Raw genomic sequence first — 21,524 nt, forward strand, 5'->3', positions numbered from 1 at the left:
CCTGGCTCCAGAGGGGCTCCAGCCCTGCAGCAGCCCCATGGGTTCCTCTGGGCTCTCTCCAGCAGCTCCAGGTGCTGCTGATGCTGTCCCCAGGGCTGGGGCAGCTCTGCAGGTGGGGCCTCACCTGAGCAGGGCAGAAGAGCAGGATTCCCCCTCTCCTTTTCTGCTGCCCACACTGGGGGATCAGCCCAGGGCTCTGTCCCCTGAATTTCCTGCTGGCTCCTGCTTTAGAGAAACTTCCTCCAAGGTTTGGTTTTGGACAAGACATCAGCCCAACCCAACACTGTGCGGGTGCAGCTCTGGGTATCAATAATTGGGTGTGATAATGTGATCCTTAGGCTGTGCTGGTTTGGGGACTTGCTCCTGGTGTTTTGCTTGTAAAACCAATATAATATGAACTTTTCAGACATCCACCTTTTGCAGGTTATTCCCTTGCCCTAAGTGTGTGTGTCCCTTTGTTTTCCAGGTGGGATTCATCGACTACATCGTCCATCCTCTCTGGGAGACGTGGGCTGACCTGGTGCAGCCCGACGCCCAGGACATCCTGGACACTCTGGAGGACAACAGGAACTGGTACCAGAGCATGATACCTCAGAGCCCATCCCCTCCCCTGGAGGAGCGGGGCCAGGACTGCCAGGGCCTGATGGAGAAGTTCCAGTTGAACTGACGCTGGAGGAGGAGGATTCGGACGGGCCCGAGAAGGACGGCGAGAGCCTCGGCTACTTCAGCAATACAGAGACGCTCTGCGTGGCCCAGCCCGGGGGGGAGGAGCCCCAGAGGGAGGCCACCATCGAGATTGTGACAGAAGACACATCTCCTGTGGACACATAATGGCCCGGCCCCGCGGGAGTGGCTTTTAAACACTTGCGGAGCTTGCGAGCGGTCTCCGACAGCCTCCGCAGCCGGGGCTGAGCCTCTGCCACGGGGCTGGCAGATCCTCCAGCTACTTGAGATTGGAGTCAGGGTTACAGATGGGGTAGGGAGTGATTGCTCAGGAAATGCACGGGTGATTTGCGTTGTGGTTTGAGCCTCGTCAGCCGAGAGCACCGCGTTGTCCTGGAGCTGGCTTGGGTCGGGCCGAGGCGGCGCTGACACACAACTGAGAGATTTTATACTGTTAGTTTTGGAGTTTATACCAGTTAGACTGATAGAAACTACTGATCAATAACTCATATCCAACCTGTCCACCTGTCTGCAGACCTGTGTGCCTTCTTTGTAAACACTTTCATGTCTTTTCAAGAGTCTCTTAATTCAACACACGGAGCTTGGTAGTTCAAAAGCGACACAAGGTGTTTCGGAATTGACGGCTACGTTTTGGATTCTTCCTGTTACCAGAAGCAGTCTTCCTTTTTTTTCGTGGGCAATACCTGTCACTTTATTGCAGTTAATCACTTTGACAGACTAAACAGAAGGGGAAACCCTCTGCTTTGCGTTACTGCACCTTCAGTGTGTTCTTAATCCCCCCGGTGACCCCTTGGGAGTCACTCGGTGCCGTCGGGCACCGTTCCCTTGCTGGGAACAGCGGGAATTTTTTTCCTCCCCGGGGTTTGGGTTTGTGGTGAGCAGGACAGAGGGCAGGTTTTTTTTCCCTGGCACAGCTCAGTCCACCCCTGAGTAAGCGTGGCAAGGCAGTGTGTGACATGCCTTCCCCCTCGGCAGCTCCCTGGAATTTGCACGCTCAGATATTTGTGTTTCTCTGGCCTCTCGTCCACGTTCTCTAGGTTTAGGTCCACCATCCTCCTCCTCCTGCACTGCCTCGAGCTCTACCACCTCCATTACTGTTTATAACAGTGTATTTATTACCTACTGTACATACTGTAATGTTTTGTAAGTTATTAATTTATATGAATTAGCATCGCCTGTCGGCGGCGATGTTAATGGGGTAGAAAACTCGGAATAAGAGTTGCCTTTTTTTCTTGTAACCTTTTGTATTGCATAAAGTCCAAGAACCTGAACATAGCTGAAGAGACAGACACAACCCAGGAAGGGCATTCGGGTGGCAGCCGCCCGTGGGGAGGGGACTCCGCATCCCAGGGCAGCGAATTTGGGAATTTGCCAGGAACGCAGAGAGGGGGAACCGAACAAAGAATTCCCCGCGCCCGGGCCGGCTTTTCAATGTCACAATGTTCCAATTTCTGAACAACCCAATGTGAATCTCTATGACAAAACAAAAATGTGAACTGATGTAATAATTGTGCTGTGAAACTTCCTCTGACAAAGCTTGTCCGGCATCGTGAGCGGTGTCAATCTCAGTTTGTAAAATATGTTTCAAGCTTTTTGGTCCAACTCGTGACTAATTAGTTCATGACAATAGCACAGTTGTGCATGATCAATGGGTTTGTTTGTCTGTTGAACACTGCATTGTTCCAGGTGGTTATTTTATTGTTCCCCAAAGTTTCACACTATGTATGTTATAGTATTCTATATTGTGTTCAGACGCATTCTTAAGAGATTTTTATATGAAGTGAATAAATGAAAGCATGACCCAGCCTGCGGCTCTCAGGGGGGGACTTTTGTCAACACGACAGCGTGGGCTGTGTCACCACTGCTCAGGGGACAGAAAATGGCACCCTCCAAACCCAGAACCCTCCTGGGGCTAAAATCCAGAACCTTCCTTTGGCCAAAATTCAAAACCTCCCACACCCAAAATCCAAGATGTTTCCCAGCTGAAATTCAGAGCCTCCCACAGCTGAAATCCTTTTCCTTTGACCAAAGCTCAGGACCCTCCTGTGGCCATACCCCAGAATCTTTCATAGCTGAGACCCAGAACCCTCCTGGAGCCAAAACCCCAAACCCTCCCTCCAATGGCTGAAACCCAGAACCTCCATGTCCTAAACCCAGGACTTCCCATGGCTCAATCCCAGAACCTTCCTACAGCCAAAACTCGGAACCTTTCTGTTGCCAAAATGCAAAATCCTTCTGTGGCTGAAACCCGCAACCTCCAACATCCAAAACCCAGAACCTCCAATGTCCTAAACCTAGAACCTCCAATGTCCTAAACCCAGAACCTCCAATGTCCTAAACCCAGAACCTTCCATGCCCTAAACCCAGAACCCTTCCATGTCCCAAACCCAGAGTCCCCATGTTCCAAACCCAGGCCCTCCCATCCCCAGCCCCAGAGCCTGCATTCCCGTGGCCCAGGTGGAGCCGTTCCTCAGGACGGGCACAGCAGCGTTCCCGGGGGCACGGGCACCGTCCCTGGCACGCCGGGACCTCGTCCTTCCTTTGTGGCCGTGGCAGCGCAGGCGACAGGAAGGCAGCGCAGACAGGAAGCGCTGGCCCGGCCCGCGGGAGCTTTCATGTCCCGGCCTGACCCAAAACAAGCGACTTTCCAGTAAAAAACATCCGGTGCCAGGGCAGGAGAGCGGGGCCGCGCTGCCGCCCCCGCCGCGGGTGACACCGGCCGTGTCCCCTGGGGCTCCGCTGCCTTTCCCTGGATCCGCTGCCTCCGAGTGAAGTCACGGGGAAAACGAGCGTGGATCTCATCCTGCATTCCCAGCCAGCACTCCGTGGGGCCGGGCCACCTCCTGTCACACCCCTGCTGTCCCAGCAGAAGGGGCTCCAGCCCGTGGATCCTGGGGGAATTTCCCCGGGGTTTGAACCTCTGAAACTCCTTGGTGAAAATTCCCTGGTAGAAACTCCTTGAAGGGCCCGTAGTGATTTGTCTTTCTCAGTTAGGAGAATCCCAGAACTGGTTTGGGTTGGAAGGACCTTGAATCCCACCCAGTGCCAGCCCTGCCATGGCAGGGACACCTCCCACTGTCCCAGGCTGCTCCAGCCCCAGTGTCCAGCCTGGCCCTGGGCACTGCCAGGGATCCAGGGGCAGCCACAGCTGCTCTGGGAATTCTATGCCAGGGCCTGCCCACCCTCACAGGAACAATTCCTAATTCCCAACATCCCATCTAAATCTCTACTCTTTCAATTTAAACCATCCCCCCTTCACCCCAACTCTTCCTTCCCACATCCCTGGGCTGTGGCAGCCGTGTCCTGCCCGCGGCTCCCAGGGATGTGCAGGGATGGGAAAGGGACGGGAAAGGGATGATGGGGCTGGAAAAGCACCGGCACTGCTGGGGGAAAGCACAGGGCCGGGAGAGAGCAGCAGTGCCGGGGCTGCAGGTGAGGCTGGGCCAGGGCAGGGGGTGCCAGGGTGGGTGCCCGGGGCTCTGTCCGTGCTCCCCCCCAGCCCCTGCTCTCCTCATTCCCGTCCCTTCCTGACCTAGTTCTGCCAGGCAGCTTCCTCGGGATCCAGGCACCCTGGAGCTGGAGGAGCCGCCTCTCCCCGCTCCCTCCCCGCAGCAGCAGCCGGGAAAACCCACCCAGACCCTTCTGCTTTCCCTCTGTTTTTAGGGGGGAAATCCCAGCCGGGGACATTGGCGGGCTCGGTGTCCTCCGTTCCTCGGGGGATGAGGATTCCCCGTGGCTCTGCTGCACCACCCTCACATCCAGAGCTGGATTGGCGCGGGTTCCTTCGGCATGGGAGGGTGGAGCAGGGATGTGGCTGCTCCGGAGCGGAGCCGGTGGGGCTGCTCCCCCTCCCTGGTGGTCCCCAGGCCACTTCCAGGGGCTCCCAGCAGCTCCTGGTGTGTGCGGGGTGGAAGGGGAGGGACCCCAGCTCGGGGTCTGCACCGTCCTGGGACAGGGATGCACAGGGATGCACACGGATCTGTCCCCCCCCGTGCTGCCACCATTAACCACAGATGTCACCCAGAGCCCCTGAGTGACAGCTGGCCTTGTCCCCAAGGACATCATTTCCCACTGAGGCCATGGAGCTGGGATTTCAGGGGATTTCCACCAACCCTAAACCCACCCAGGGCATCAATCCCAGGGATGAGCAGTGGGAGCAGATCCAGCCCTTCCCAGGGTGGGGGGACAAGGGTCCCACAGAGCCCCTGCCACTGCCAGGAAACTTCTGACCCGAGGTCACCGTTGTTCACAGAGACTGTGATGCAGAGAAATAAAATAATAAACCAGCCCTGCTGCTTTTTCCCAGCTCAGCCTGCTCTCCTGGGGGTGCAGCTGGAATTCCAGGTCCTTTTCTCTCCCCATTCCCTGGGAGCTGGGGATGAATGTGGCTCACCAGCAATGTGTGACAGAGCCAGAGCCAGAACCAGGGACAGGACAAAATGGCCTCAGGTTGGATGTTTGGGAAAATCTCTCCATGGGAAGGGTGGCCAGGCATGGGAACAGCTCCCAGGGCAGTGCTGGGTCCCCATCCCCGCAGGGATTTAAAGTCCATGAGGATGTGGCACTTGGGGACATGGTCAGCGGTGGCCTCAGAGGGCATTTCCAGCCTCAGTGATTCCATATCTTTCTGTCCCTGGTGTCCCTCTGTTTGGGATGCAGCATTCCCAGGTCCTGATCCAGCCACAAGGATCTGCACAGTGCCAGGAGCTCTTTGCCAGCCGAGGGGATTTGGGTGCCCCTGGAGCAGAGTTCACCTGGGACTGCAGCGGGTGAGAAAGGAGAAGTGAAAATGGGAAGTTTCTCTGACAGTTGTGCAGTGAAAAACAGGAAGGAGCCGGGGGCAGGCACAAAGCCCGGATTTTATCGGGGCTGGAGCGGGGCCGAGGGCTCCCAGGGAGGGGAGGTGGCACTGCCAGCCTGGCACTGGGGACACTGCGGGGACACGGGGCTGGCCAGGGAGCACAGGCAGGTTGTGGCCCTGCTGATGGGGTTTAAGCTGGGTTGGGTGTTTTGGCTCTCCCCAATGTCCCTTTTGGGGTGACACAAGGAGCCCAAAGCCAAGAATTGCCACTCCCAAGGTCTCCCTGCCCGAGCCTGGTGCCCAATGTCCCGCTCTGTTGAGGGCGTTTCTGCCACCCTGGAGTGGCACCGTCCCCACCTCCGTCCCGCACTGCTGGGGACACGGGGGACAGCAGAGCTCGGCCCGCTTGGGCTCGGGGGGCACCGCAGGACCAGGGGAGCGCGGGGTGCCGGCACATCTGTCCGGCCCCGTCCTGCCCCTGCACATCTGTCCGGCCCCTGCACATCTGTCCGGCCCGGCCCGGCCCTGCGCAGCTGCACAGCTCCATCTGCCGAGCTCCGGGCGCTGCGCAGGGCGCGGGACGCTCCAGAGCCTCGGGAATGGGGAATGTTCTGCCCCGGGGACACGGCGGGGCCGGGCCGGGCCCTGCGGGGCTCACACGGAGCGGGCGGCACAGCTGGAGCCGGGCACAGCTGGATCCCTGCACAGCTGGATCCCTGCACGGCTGGGTCCCCGCACGGCTGGAATCCCACACAGCTGGATCCCCGTACAGCTGGAGGCAGACACTCCAGGGCAATACCCAAAGACCCCTTAAATTTTAATTTAATGAAAGACTCCACTGGCATTTCTGAAGCTCTGGATTATGTCAGGGCAGAATTTGTTTCTCTGGGTTTCTTTACACAGCTGTGAAATTTTACTGGTGGATGAGCTCCTGCAGCAGGCTGGGGGCACAGGGGCACGGATCCATCCCCACCTAAGGCACATTCCAGGCTGGTGCTGCCAGGGATCAAACCCAAGATGGGCTCAATAACATTTCGGGTGAGGCACGTGGTGTGAAATGGGGGTGCTGGCTGCAGCCCCCAGCCCTGCATGAGGGCTTTGCCAGTGCTCCTGAACGCCTTTTTTTGCCCCAAAAAATTAAAGATTAATTAATTATCAACATTGTGGAGCAGCCGGGGCAGCTGCACCTGGTGCCCATCGGGGGCGGTGCTGATTGCCCGGATCTGCCCCTGTTATCAGGGCTGAGGGTGGGGCCAGGGGCGATCCTGGAGCTCGGGAGGAAGAGCAGGAGCAGAGCGAGGTGGGATCCCTTGTGGGGGATGCAGGGACCTTCCTTTGGGATTTTGAGGGCTGATGGTGAGTGGGTGTTCCTGGGCCTGGTTGTGGTGGGGATTGGAGCAGGAATCCAGCATGTGCAGTGAGTGCCTCCATCAGAAATTTCTTTTTCCCAGTGCTGTTCTCCAGCCCCATCCAGGTCTCCTCCTCTCCCTGCTGTGCCCCGGGGTGGGGGCTCATTCCCACATCCCTGTGTCCTCCTGGGAGCAGCTCTGTGCTCTCTGTGCCTGGGAAAACCGAGGATTCATGGAAGGAAGGGGCTGAGCTGGGAGCAGCTGCCCCCCTGGCATGAGCTGGGGGCTGGCAGGGGCTGTTCCCATGGATTTCCCACCCCTGGCAGGGGCTGTTCCCATGGATTCTCCAGCCCTGCTCCTGCCGGGACACTCTGGATGCCCATGAAATGCTTTGGTTGCCCACAGCACAAGGTGGGGCTGCCCAGGAGTGTTTGGGGTTCAGCCTCCCGGGGGTGGCACCTGGGAATCTCGGTGGTGCCATTGGGTTTTCAGGACCTGGGGGATGGATTGATCCCCTCTGTGCCCTCCTGAGCTTGTGGAGGGTCGGGTTCAGCTGCTCCTGGAGGTTTTCCCCTCTCACAGCCTCATTCCCTGCTAGGGAGATCCTTTGAGGAAGGAATCCTGGAAATCGGCTCCAGGGAGAGCTCAGAGCCCCTTGTATGGCCTAAAGGTGCTCCAGGAGAGCTGGAGAGGAACTGGGGACAAGGCCTGGAGAGACAGGACACAGGGAATGGATTTAAGCTGAAAATGGGAAGATTCAGATGGGATATTGGGAATTCTGGCTGTGGGGATGGTGAGGCCCTGGCACAGGTGCCCAGAGCAGCTGTGGCTGCCCCTGGATCCCTGGCAGTGCCCAAGGCCAGGCTGGAGCAGCCTGGGACAGGGGGAGGTGTCCCTGCCCTTGTCCCCTGTGCCCCCGGTTTTACAGGGAAGAGGCAAAGGCTGAACTGCCCGGGAGCTCCATCCCACCGGGGCCGATCCCGGCCCATCCTGAGGGGCGCTGCCACCATCCCTGGCTGCCGTTAACGCCGGGGATTTGCCGGGGCCGGGCCGTGCTGAGGATCGGGGTTTTATTTAGCAAATCCCGGCGCGGTGCGGGCCCGGGCGGCTCCTCGGGCGCTGCTGTCACATGGAGCCGCGGCTGACTCTGCCCGCAGATGAGGAATGAATGCTCTGCTCGCCGTGCTCGCCGTGACTCATTTGCTATTTGCTGCCGCTTCTATTTGTTTTGTGTTTTTTTTTTTTTTTTTAAATCTTCAGGCCCTTGACTTCATCTGTTGCCGGCAGCTCCTCACGCTCTCCTTCGGGAGCTGCTGGAGATTTCCAGGGCTTTTCGTGGGAATTGTCCTTGAGGCGGCTCAGCGGGGCTGGGGGGCGTTGGGAAGGCGAATTCCAGCATTGGGAACATCGGCTTTGCCTCGGGAAGAGGGGTTTGGCGGCAGCTGCCCCCCTCCCCAGGGACACGGGAATGCTCCAGGCTCTCCCTGTGCCACCTGTTTTATGGGAAGAGCCCGTTCCAGGAGCAGCTTTGTGGGTTCATTCTGGCCACGGGAAGGGCAGTTTTGGTCAGGGCCCGTGGCAGGAGGTGCCTGACAAGGCTGAGCTCCCCCATGGATCCAGGGAAAGCTGGAGCAGCAGCCCAAGGATTCCCAGGGTGATGGGGAGGCTGCCCAAAGCCAGGCCTGAAATGGGGAAATTTGGTAAAAAGGATTTTTGTATCCACAGCCTGCCCTGGAAGGGATTTGCAGGGAACTCCTGGCTCTCCTTGTTTGCTTCAGGAATTTCAACCCTCTGGAGATGTGGGAAGGGGGCGCTGGCTCTGTCCTGGATGTGGCACCACAGAATCCCTGGATTGAGGTTCGGAAGGGCCCCAAAGCCCATCCCAGCCATGGCAGGGACACCTTCCCTAGGATTGCTCCAGCCCCTGGCCCTGGGCGCTGCCAGGGATGGCAGTGCTGGGGCTGTGCAGCTGCTCCATGGATTTTTGGGGGGGGATTTGTGTTATTTGGGTGTGTCCAGGAGGAATTTGGGCATGGAAGGTGCCTGTCCATCCCTGGGATGTCCTCCCACGTGTGCCAGCCTGGCTCCTGGGCTGTTTGAGGGCTGGGACAGTGGGACAGCATTCCAGGGGCTGTGCTCAGCCTGGGATTACCACCAGAATTCCCGAGGGCACTGGGCTCCTGTCCCTGAGCTGGCAGTGGGGCAGGCAGGTCACAGGAGCTCCTTGCAGGGATTACAGGAACCATCTGTTCAATAATCCCATCCCTCTGGCTGCTGCTCTGGCATTTCCCACCAGCTGGGATGGGCTGGATACACAGACCCTGCTGAGGTCCTGCTCCCTCTCTGACTTGTCCAGACCCTTGCAGGTGCTTTGCTTTTGGATTAATTTTTGAAATGGGAGAGAAAAAATATTTTATTCATTTTAATTATCTTACTATTATCTTACTATCTTACTATTGCTATTTTAATAGGGCAAACATTTGATTTTCATTAATGAAAAACAGCTTTTTTTTCTTTTTCGATGGGAAAAATGATGTGGGCATTGCTCCCGAGCCGGGAGAAATCCTGACACAAGCCCATGAGGCTGCCGGGATGATCCTGAGGATGCTGATGCAGGGCGGGTGGCACAAGGGGAGTTTTCCATCCCCGCTCGCTCCGCGGTCACGTTGAAAAGCCTGGAGAGCGCGGGCTGTCCCCAGACCGCGGCTGCTGCGCCCTGCGGGGACAGGAGGGGCAGCGGCGGCTCCTCCGAGGGCAGCGGGCGCCGCTGGTGCCGCTCCCGTTGGTTTTGGATTTTTGGGGTTTTTTGTTGGTTTTTTGGGGGATTTTTTTGTTTTTTTTTTTTTTGTTTTCCGCGGGCGCTGGGAAGCGGCGGGGGCCGAGCCCGGGCTGTCCCCGCTGTCCCGTCCAGCCCCGATGCTCTTTGGGATGAGGATCCCGGGAGGGGCCTGAGGGGATTCGAGCCCCTTTCCTGCCAGGAAAAAAAAACCAACCGGACTTTGGGAGCTGGGTACGGCCGGGTTTGCCAGGAACGGTTCTAAATCCCGCATTTTCTTGGATAAACCAGGCGGGATCCCAATGATTTAGGCTGAGCCCCGCCGACCCCAGTGACGGGTTGGGAAGGGGTGAGGGACCCTGGGGGACACGGGGCACGGGGGTGGCACCGTGGGGGGACACAGAGCGGGGGTGGCATCGCGGGGACACGGCCCGGCCGCAGCGCTCGCAGCCCCCCCGGCGCCTCCCCGGCCTCTTTTGTTCCCCGCTCCGCTCTCCCTTCATGCGAGATTAATTCCCGGGCGCTGCTGGAAGCAGTCGGGAGGAATTTCTCCCGCATCCTCCTCTCGGGCTGGCTGCTGCCGCTGTGACGTCAGGGATGGATTTGTCCCCGGGATGGCAGCGGGAGCGGGGCCCGGCGTGCCCGGCTCGGCCCCGCTGCCTCCTCCGGCCGGGATCGATCCCTTCTCCCATCCCCGGGCCCGCTCCTCCTAATCTGACAGGAATTAACCCGCAATAGGATTAAGGGAGGGGAAGTGCGTCACGAGGTGCGGACGGGGGCTCTGCTTTTGGGGAAAACGGCGCTGGGGAGGGGGGAAAAAGGGGGGGGGGGAAAAAAAGAGAAAAATCTGGGAAATAGGTTGGAGCGTTCCCGGGGGGTGTGTCGGGAGCGAGCGCGCATGTGAGGAGTGCGGGGCGGGAGGCACCGAGCCCGCCTCGTCCTCCCTCTCCGCGAGCATCCTCCGCGCTGCCATCCTGGAGGTGATACAGGCGCAGCAGCATCCATGGCCTGCCCCTAGCCCAGGCGCTCCCGCTCCTTCCTCCTCCTCCTCCTCCTCCTCCTCCCCGCGCCGGGGCCGAGCGCTGCTGACCGGGATCCGCACTCTCCTGCGTTTTTCCAGGCTCCTCGGAAATTGAGGAATGCAATTCTGCCACCATGATGGAAGGTGGGTGATGAGCCGGGCGCGTTCTCCGGAGGGGGGGAGGCACCGAGCCCGTGCCCGGGGGGCTCCGGCCTTCCCGAAATGGAATAATACCGCCGATAATGCCGATAATAATGCAATCAAACCTTCCCCTCCCCCTAATCCCGGGCGCTCGCCGGCTCAGCCGGGCGGCAGGGCGGTGATATAATATCGAGCCCGTCAGGTTATTTGCAATTCCATCCCCAGCCCTGTGTAGGCAGCTCGGGCTGCGCGAATTCCCGGCTTTCCGGGGAGCCGCCGCTTCCTCCAGCCCAGACCCGGCTGGATTCCGACCCCGAAATCCCGATTTTTATCCTGCTGTGCTGCTCGGGGATGGAGCCGGGGCTGTGCAGCGGCTGGATGGCGTTCGCTGCTTTTCCCTGGATGGATGAGCATCGTTTCCGTGGGAAACCAGGGAATCGCAGCTCGAGATGATTTTCTTTTTTTCCCTTGCCGAGCCGTGGAGATGCGGGTCGGGGGAAGGAGGAGGAGATGCTGGATTGGGGTTTCTCGGCATAAAAAAGGGGATGAGGAGGAAATCTGGGCTGCAGGCACAGGATGCTTCAGGGAGCTGTGTCTGATCCTGTGTGGGAAAAGCCTCTGGGCATGACAGGAATTTTATCCTCTGTCGTCTGTCTCGCCCGTATGTAAAGCTCTCCTTTATTATTTATAATTTTAATTCCTTCTGGAGCAGGATGCAGGGAAAGGATGTCTTGGATGTAATTGTATTTTAGCAGAATGGATACTCCGGGGCCAGCAAGAGCAAAATATATTGGATTTTAGGGGATTTCTGGCCCGTTGGTGGCAGCAGCAGGGCCTGGCTTGGTGGAGCCACTTCCAACCCAGGGAGCTCCCTGGAATGACAGGCAGAAATTGGGGAATTGCTTCCTGGAGGATCCCTGAAATCTGGGGCTGCCCCGTGCCCAAATCCCCCTGGAGAGGCCTCGGGATCCATGGGATTTCTGTGGGTTTAGGATGTTCCTTTGGCCTGGGGAACTGGGGACTGTGGGCACATGGAGCAGCCTCTCATGGGATGGCTCTGGAGGCTTTGGTGCGAGGGAAATGAGTTTTGTGGTCCTTTAGACCCCAGGAAAAGCCTTCCCTGCTCTCCCTGGTGCTGATGAGAGTCACAAGCAAAAGTGGTTTTAATTTTAGCCCATGACATCAAACCCATCCCACGACAGGAGCAGGTCATGGCAGGAAAATGCCATTAAAAACCTCGCTGCTCCCAAAATTCCAGCATTTATGGATGAATGAATGTGGATAAACTGAAGCTGTTTTGTTGTAGGCCTTGGTTTGAGTTATTTATTCAGTTTTGAGGCTGCTTGGGTGAAGTAAATTGGGGTTTTGAGGCCCTTTTGGGTTTGGGGTTTTTTTGTTTTGGGGTTTTTTGGGATTTGGTTTTATTCCTTGAGGGTTTTGGCCTGGCAGGAGCTTTGGTCACTGCCCAGCCCCACACTGGGGATGGATCCAGGGCTGGGATGTTGGGCTCTGGCAGAGGTGGAATCACCTTCCATGACCCAGCCATGCACAGGGGGGGAAAATTAAACACTAATCCTAAAAAGTGAATTATTAAACACCTTGAAGCCTTCTCCAAGTGGTTGATGTAAACCTAGAACAGAAGTTGGAAAATCAGAAATAATTCCTGGGTTGATCTGAGTTTTGAAATAGTTGGAAATTGGTTGGATGTGTGGGAGAGTGGAACTTCAACCCAAGGTCCCCTTGAAACTCTGGCCCCTTGCAGGGGTGGTTTATTTAATATTAATACAACAAATTCAATGGGTTTAACAAGCTTGGCTTAACTGGAGCTGAAACTTTTAAACCTGAGCAAAACACTGGGAGTTCCTTGCAGCGAGCACCTTAGAGGGGTTTAATTATTATTGTAATTAATTATTTAAATCACTTTTCCTGCTGGAGTGGTGGACACTGGGCACAGGACCTGAGGCCACCCATGGGCAGCAGGAGGGACCTGGCCCATGGATTCTCTTTGGATCCTTTTGGGGAAAAAAGATAATTCCCCTGGTTGGGAATGGCACAGGATGAGCAGTTTTTGCTGGCTATGGACGTTGTGCTCAATATATGGGATATTTTGTCATTCTTCTGGGAGGTGGGAGAAAAATGTTTCTTTTTTGTGGGTGTCTAAAAATCCCAATGACACCCAAAAAAAAAAAGATAAAAAGGTTTTTTTTCCCAGACCCAAATTCTTGCTGGAGGACACCAAAGGTGCCACAGGTGCAGGAATGGAATTTCCTCCATCTCCATGGAGGGGCAGGAACATTCCATGGATTTGCTGTGCTTGGCTTCACTCAGCAGGCTTGGGATGGGGATAAAACCCCCCAGAGGTCCCACCACGTGTGGAAGGAGCAAATGGAGTTTGGATGTTCCCTGGGATTGAGGAACGAGCGGGGTTTGGATGTTCCCTGGGATTGAGGAACAAGCAGGGTTTGGATGTTGCCTGGGATTGAGGAACGAGCAGGGTTTGGATGTTCCCTGGGATTGAGGAACGGGCAGGGTTTGGATGTTGCCTGGGATTGAGGAACAGGAGGGGTTTGGATGTTCCCTGGGATTGAGGAACAGGAGGGGTTTGGATGTTGCCTGGGACTGAGGAACACTCAGAGCGCCCCGGGCAGAGGTGAACATCCGGGCATGGAACAGGTTTGACTCCTTTGGAATGCTCTGCTGCATCTCCAGGGCCTTGGGAGGCTTTGGGAAGTTTGGGAATGGCGGCTCAGGGAGGAGCTCGGATGTTGGGGAGACAGGAGCAGATGTGGCTCCTTTGGAGAGGCTCATTCCTGCTTTTCCTGGACTCCACCAGGTGCTCCTCCAGACCCCAGAATGGGGGAGAGCGTTCCCAGAGTGGGAATTTCTCACAAACTGGGGAGTTTGCTCACCCGTGGAATTTCCATGGGAATGTTCTGTCCAGCTGGGACTGTGGAAGGCGTCCCAGCCCTCGGCAGGGGTGGGGTGAGATGGGATTTAAGGTCCCTCCCAACCCAAACCAGTCTGGGATCCTCTGGTCACATCCAAACTGGGAAAATCCTTCTGGAATCATCTTTTAGCCCTGGTGGTCTCCATTTTTGGATTGCTGAGCCCAGAGGCATCAATGGCACATCCCAAAAAATCCTTTTTGTTGCTTGAAAATTGACTTTATTTTTGGGTGGTCTGGTCTCAGTGAATTTTGTTTGAATGCGCTCAGTGTCGTCTGCAGGACTCGGCAAGGAAATTATCTGGGAAAATTTGGGGGGTTTTGGGTTTGAGGAGGCAAAATTTGGGGGGTTTTGGGTTTGAGGAGGCAAAATTTGGGGGGTTTTGGGTTTGAGAACGCCACCAGCAGGTTTGATGGAAATATCACGAATTCAGGCATGGTTGGAAAACCATCCCAGAAAATTCCCAGAACACCGAGTCAGGAGTGTTGGGATCTTCCAGAGTTTGGTCAGAAATCCATGGCTGAGCTCAGATCCACGGAGAGCCAGAGCTTGGTGTAGGATATCTCCATCCTTGCCCTCTGAGATGGATTCTTCCAGACCTGCTGGAATTTTCTGCAGAACTGGGAAGGAAAAGGAAACCACTTTTTGAGGATGTAGGAGAAGATTTTTTCCCTCTTTTCCCGGAAAATGCTGAGCCTGATCCAAGGATTTGGCTGCTCTGGATCTGCCAGGATGGGCTGGGGGCTGGGGACATCCCACCATGCTCAAGGCCAGAGATGTCCATGGAGAATTTTGGGATGTTTTTGGGTGGCTGATCCAGGTGGGTTTGAGCTGGAAAGGAGGAATTTTGTGGGAATGAGGCCTTGGAAGTGAAAAGTTTGGAAGAGCAGTGGGAAAAAGCTCTGGAGCTCTTGGGTTTGGGATGCAAAAACAAACACAAAACACTGAAACAACAACAACAAAAGGAGACAAAAGCTGGGAAAAGAAACGTGGCAAAACCTAAAAAAATAATATGGGAATACCTAGGGGGGGAAAAGTGGCAAAACCCAAAATAATGAGGCAAAACTCCTCCTTGGGGTGAGCCCAGTTTAAAATGTGCCCTTGGGCATCTGGAGCTGGTGCCCAAACGCAGGAGTTTGGGATTTCCTGGCAAGGCAGGAATTTCCCGTGTGATTCACCAGCCTCATTCCTGTTCCAGGGATTGCAGGAGAGAAAATTCCAGGTGAGGTCAGGGCTGCTCACCTTGGGCCTCCCCAGGGCAGGGTTTTACCCCTTAAAAACGTGGATTTGGGGGAAATCCTGCCCTAAATGTTGATGCTGAGCCCCCAGAGCTGTTGGAGGTGAAAAATGGGATTTACCCGGAGTTTGTGGTTGGAATCCCAACCCAGCTTTGGGTTTGGAAAGGAGGAATATGAAGGAAAATGGGATTTATCCAGAGTTTGTGGCTGGAATCCTGACCCAGTTTTGGGAGAGGAGGAACACGAAGGAAAATGGGATTAACCCAGAGCTTGTGGCAGGAATCCCAATCCAATATTGGGATTGGAGAGGAGAACATGAAGGAAAATGGGATTTATCCAGAGTTTGTGGCAGTATTGGGATTGGAGAGGAGGAACAAGAAGGAAAAACGGGAGGAGGGGAATACAGAGCTCCTCCCCAGAGCAGTGACCTGGAAGTGTTGGGAGGCTCCAGACCTGTCAGGAAGGATCCATCTGCCTTGGCAGGGGAGGGACTGGGAATTCTGCCTCTTCCCCATTTATATATAAAAATTTTTCCCATTTATATATAAAAATTTTCCCATATATATATATAATTTTTCCCATATATATATATAATTTTTCCCATATATATATATATAAATTTTTCCCATATATATATAAAAATTTTTCCCATATATATATATATATATAAATTTTTCCCATATATATATATATAAAAATTTTTCCCATATATATATATATAAAAATTTTTCCCATATATATATATAAAAATTTTTCCCATATATATATATATAAAAATTTTTCCCATATATATATATATAAAAATTTTTCCCATATATATATATATAAAAATTTTTCCCATATATATATATATATAAAAATTTTTCCCATATATATATATATAAAAATTTTTCCCATATATATATATATATAAATTTTTCCCATATATATATATATAAAAATTTTTCCCATATATATATATATAAATTTTTCCCATATATATATATATAAAAATTTTTCCCATATATATCTATATATAAATTTTTCCCATATATATCTATATAAAAATTTTTCCCATATATATCTATATAAAAATTTTTCCCATATATATCTATAAAAATTTTTCCCATATATATATATCTATAAAAATTTTTCCCATATATATATATCTATATAAATTTTTCCCATATATATATATCTATATAAATTTTTCCCATATATATATATCTATATAAATTTTTCCCATATATATATATATAAAAAAATTTTTCCCATATATATAATTTTCCTCTCTCTATATATATATATTTATTTTCCCATTTCCCATATGTGTATATAGATATTTATTTATTTTCCCATATAATTTTCCCTGCCAGCCAATTTTTACACTCATTTCTTTAATACCAACCCATGCATGTGATTTTTCTCTTTTTTTTTTCCCCCCCCGAGGTTTGGGAAGACAAACCCAAAGGCCCCAGGGCCTGGCGGGCGGTGCAGGTGGATTTTTAGGGCAGGAGCTTTCCCCAGGAGCACAAGCGTGGCCCTGTTTGCTGTGCCAGCCATTGAGAGCCCAGCCTTTGTCTGGAACCAGAATCCCAAAGCTGCAGCCGCCTCTTCCTGGGCACTTCCCAAGGCTTCTCTGCTCTGCTGTGGGAATGAAAGGGCAGCGAGGCTGGAAGTGCTTCCAGCTGCTGGGGTTTGCTACTGAAACCCTCAAAAAATTGATCTATTTTTGAGGTTTACATTAGTTTCAGGTGTTGGGGTTTAATTTTATTTTTCCCCCCTTTTAATTTTATTTTTCCCCCCTTTTTAATTTTATTTTTCCCCCTTTTTAATTTTATTTTTTCCCCCTTTTTAATTTTATTTTTTCCCCCTTTTTAATTTTATTTTTTCCCCCTTTTTAATTTTATTTTTTCCCCCTTTTTAATTTTATTTTTTCCCCCCTTTTAATTTTATTTTTTCTCCCCTTTTAATTTTATTTTTTCCCCATTTTAATTCTTCAATTTTAATGTTTTCCTTTTATTTTTTTTTTTTTAATTTTTTTCCATTTTACCTCTTGGAGCCCGATATTTTGGGGCTGTCCTGTGGGAATTCCTGCCCTTCTCCTCCCCTGCTGAGGAAGTTTTGGTGTGGGATTGGGAAGGGGGAATTCCCCAGCACACCCCAGTTTACTCTGGATTGCTGCTGGCAATGAGAAGTGTGTTTAAAAGCAGATTTTAAATCCTGAATTATCTGGGAAAAATATTCCTTACCCATCCCAGCCTTGGAAAAACACTTCTGGGATTGGCACTTTTAAATTTGTCTTTAAATTCTGATTTTTTTCCTTTGGTGTCATTTGTGTTTAAATTTTTTCAGCGATGTATTGAGGAAAAAAATCTTAAAATTCTCCGCCTACACCTGGTCAGGAATTGAAAATCTCAAGCTGGGATTAATTTGTGGCAAATTTCAGGAATTTTGGGGCAATTGGAGCAGGAAGGATGAGATTCCCCAGCCTGCCCCTGCTCCAGGTGCACCAAGGATTTCAGGCAGCCCCACAAATAAAATAAATAAATACATGAAATAATGTTAGATTTATGGAAATCATCCAAGGTGTGCCTTGTTATTAGAGTTGATATTAATCATTAATTAATAATAATCATGAAACCCTGGAATGGTTTGGGTTGGAAACCCCTTCCAGCTCATCCCATTCCAGCCAGGTCAGGGACAATTCCCAATATCCCAGGTTATTCCCAGCCCTGTCCAGCCTGGCCTTGAACAATTCAACAGCCCTAAATTAATTAATACATAACAATTAACATAATTACTATAACATATACTATAAAATATTATAAAATACAGTATATAAAATACAAACCAGGTAATATACAATATTATGAAATAATGTAAAATACTATAAAATGCAATATATAAGACATCATATATAATAGTATACTGTAAATAATAATTATTTATATATATACACAAATATATATATATAAAAGTTACTTATGTGTGGGGTGAAGGGAAGGTAACTGGGAGCTCTGCCACCTCCCTTTATCCTCTAAACCCCTGAAATTCCCTGAAAATCCCACCCTGGGTGTGATTTTGGGAGCACAGAATTATTGGGAATAATAGCAGGGGAAAAATAATAATTGGGAAACAAATATTGACTGGGAAAGAGAATAACGAGTGGGAAATATTGACTGGGAAATAAATAATGAGTGGGAAATATTAACTGGGAAACAGATATTAACTGTGATGAAAATATTGAGTGAGAGAAATTAACTGGGGAAAAAAATTAGCTGGGAGAAAAATATTAACTGGGGAACAAATATTAACTGGGAAATGACAAATGTGAAACAAATACTGAGTGGGAAATATTAACTGGGAAAGAAAATGTTGAGTAGGAAAGAAATAATGAGTGGGAAATATTGACTGGGAAACAAATAATAAGTGGGAAGTATTAACTGGGAAACAAATATTAACTGTGATGCAAATATTGAGTGAGAGATATCAGCTGGGGAAATAAATCGGCTGGGAGAAAAATATTATCTGGGGAACAAATATTAACTGGGAAATAATAACTGTGAAAAAAATATTGAGTGGGAAATAACTGGGAAACGAATAAATAATAACTACTGAGTGGGGAAAAATGTATTAACTGGGAAAATGTATTATTATAACAAATATTGACTGGGAAATATTGACTGGGAAGCAAGCATTGAGTGGGACTGGCTTTGTGCTGCAGGGGGGAAGGAGATGGGGATTTTGGGATGTGCCAAGCACCAAAAGTGCCCAATCTGGTCCCAAAATCTCCTTGTGGTGTCCAGGCTGAGGAGAATCTTTGGGGTGAGGATCTGGGGCCTGCTGGGGTTTAAAGCAGACAGGACTCAGTTTTTTCATGTAGAAAAAGCAAATTCTTTATTCCTAAAACTTCCATAGCTTTTAAAGGCTTTGTGTTTGACTGGAATTGGCTGTAATTTTGTTGCTGCTCTCCCATTGGTCACAAGGTGCTTGTGTGTGCATGTGCAGGGCTTTTTAAATAGATGTTTACATTATTTTGGGTGGATTCTTATGGGCAATAGTTATTGTTTGTTATTATTATTTGTTATGGCAGGTGTGATTTATTTTTCTTGGCAAGAATAGGCTGTGATGTAAACTCATTCCTGAGATTCTTCCTTATGGGAATTAACTAACTGCACTTAGCTGGAGTGGCAGGCCTAAACCACAATTTTATGTTTTTCTTTTAGAATATTTTTATTTTTTATGCAGCATTAGCCTGCCTTAGAATTGAATTTACTGCATGGCTTTTCCCTCTGGGAGTACCTGAGGATTTCAGGAGTTTGTTTTGCTGTGCTGGGCACAGGCAGGGTTGTTCTCCCCTTGGATTCCCGGATTTCTGGGCTCTCCCAAGGAATTTGGGAGGAATTTGCAGGTTTGAGTGTGCTGGGCAAAGCAGAGGGAATGTCACCCAATTCATTCAGTTTTAAGGCAGGGTGATGTTACCTACAAATAATTACATTATTTGTAAAATAATTACGTTATTTGTAGGTAACCTCACCCTGATGAAAAATTATTTGTAGGCAAAATTCACTTACATGTATTTATATATATATAAAAAATAAATAAATATTTCTATCTATATAGAGTTTATTTTATATATTTATATATATATATAATATTTATTTACAGTACATTAAATAACTACAAAATATTATAAAAGAAAGGCCTTATAAAATGATTGACTTGTAAAAGTTAATTCCCATAAGAAAGAATCTAAAGAATGAGAATCAGTTTACATAACAACTTAATCTTGCCAAGAAAAATAAGTTACACCTGTCATAACAGAAGATCCATCCCATAAGAATCCACAAAAAATAATGTAAATATCTATAAAAAAAGCCTTGCACATTCACACGCAAGCACCTTGTAACCAATTGGATAAATAGCAAAAAAATTACCAGCCAATTTGAGTCACACACCAAGTCTTTAAAAATGATAGAAATGTAATCTTTATAAATGAAATCAGCTTTTCCTACCTGAAAAATTGACTTGAGGCTGCTCAAATTCAGCTCTGAAAATGCCCCACACCCAAAACAAGGAAAAATCCAACTTAAGAGTGATTATTTCATTTTCCTCCTCCTCTTCCTTCTTTCCCTGCTCCTGAGTCTGTCACAGATAAATTTAATCTTCATGCACAGATGGAGTAGAATTCATTTCAAGCAATTTTTTTCAACTTCAATCACCACAAAGAGCATCCCCACTCCTCTTTCCTTTGGAGAGGAGTTTTTCCTATGAGCTCCATGCTCCCAAGTGAATAATTTTTCCTCCAGGAACATCCCTCACTATTTGAAACTGAAATTTAAATTAAAAAAATCAATATTTGGGGTTTGAGAGGCAACCTGGGACTGGAGGGTGAAGGGCTGGATTTGGGGGAATGGGGTTGGTTTGCTCCTAGAATTCAGTTTCTGGTGCAGAAAATGATGTTGGTCCCTGCTAAGAATAAAGCAGAGGAAATTTCAGAGTTATTTTAAAATAGCAAATTGTGTTTCCCAGGTGGAATTCTTATGGACAGCGGGGGAAAAAAGGGGTTTAGAGGTGGATGGTGCTGGGTTTGGAGAGGCTTTTGTGGCTGAGGTGAGATCAGGGCTGGCTCAGCCGGGCTCTGCCCTGGCAGCCCAGAGAATTTCCCGTGGGATTCCCGTGGCTCAGGGCTGGGAGCAGCCTCATGGATGAGGTTTGATGAATTTCTGTAAGGCTGAGTCTTGCCAGGACAGGCCTTGGGGAGCTTCAGCCCTGAAAGCACCTGGCAGGGACTGGAGGAGCAGATCCCAGCCCCAGCTCAGTCCCTGCTCCCTGGATGGGGAATTTTCCTGTGCCAGGGATTGGAGGAGCAGATCCCAGCCCCAGCTCAGTCCCTGCTCCCTGGATGGGGAATTTTCCTGTGCCAGGGATTGGAGGAGCAGATCCCAACCCCAGCTCAGCCCCTGCTCCTCCAGATGGGGAATTTTCCTGTGCCAGGGATTGGAGGAGCAGATCCCAGCCCCAGCTCAGTCCCTGCTCCCTGGATGGGGAATTTTCCTGTGCCAGGGATTGGAGGAGCAGATCCCAACCCCAGCTCAGTCCCTGCTCCCTGGATGGGGAATTTTCCTGTGCCAGGGATTGGAGGAGCAGATCCCAGCCCCAGCTCAGCCCCTGCTCCCTGGATGGGGAATTTTCCTGTGCCAGGGATTGGAGGAGCAGATCCCAACCCCAGCTCAGTCCCTGCTCCCTGGATGGGGAATTTTCCTGTGCCAGGGATTGGAGGAGCAGATCCCAACCCCAGCTCAGCCCCTGCTCCCTGGATGGGGAATTTTCCTGTGCCAGGGACTGGAGGAGCAGATCCCAGCCCCAGCTCAGTCCCTGCTCCCTGGATGGGGAATTTTCCTGCTCCAGGGATTGGAGGAGCAGATCCCAGCCCCAGCTCAGTCCCTGCTCCCTGGATGGGGAATTTTCCTGTGCCAGGGATTGGAGGAGCAGATCCCAGCCCCAGCTCAGCCCCTGCTCCCTGGATAGGGAATTTTCCTGTGCCAGGGACTCAGGAGCAGATCCCAACCCCAGCTCAGTCCCTG

General features: G+C 51.0%; 2 protein-coding genes across 2 annotated transcripts in view; both read left to right on the forward strand.

Moving 5' to 3' along the window:
- The window catches only part of LOC118689516 (SH3-containing GRB2-like protein 3-interacting protein 1), a 22,270-nt gene extending 21,603 nt beyond the window's left edge, over window positions 1-667 (forward strand). The window contains exon 9 of the mRNA XM_036387851.1: window positions 467-667. Within this exon, the coding sequence (XP_036243744.1) occupies window positions 467-667 (201 nt within the window). The remainder of the gene's footprint in view (window positions 1-466) is intronic.
- A 9,866-nt stretch (window positions 668-10,533) lies between these two features.
- LOC118689411 (SH3-containing GRB2-like protein 3-interacting protein 1) overlaps window positions 10,534-21,524 on the forward strand; it is a 53,213-nt gene continuing 42,222 nt past the window's right edge. The window contains exon 1 of the mRNA XM_036387664.2: window positions 10,534-10,775. Coding sequence (XP_036243557.1) covers window positions 10,766-10,775 — 10 coding nt within the window. The 5' untranslated portion in view covers window positions 10,534-10,765. The remainder of the gene's footprint in view (window positions 10,776-21,524) is intronic.

The sequence above is a fragment of the Molothrus ater genome, chromosome 9 (assembly GCF_012460135.2).
Source record: "Molothrus ater isolate BHLD 08-10-18 breed brown headed cowbird chromosome 9, BPBGC_Mater_1.1, whole genome shotgun sequence".
NCBI classification, from domain to species: Eukaryota; Metazoa; Chordata; class Aves; order Passeriformes; family Icteridae; genus Molothrus; species Molothrus ater.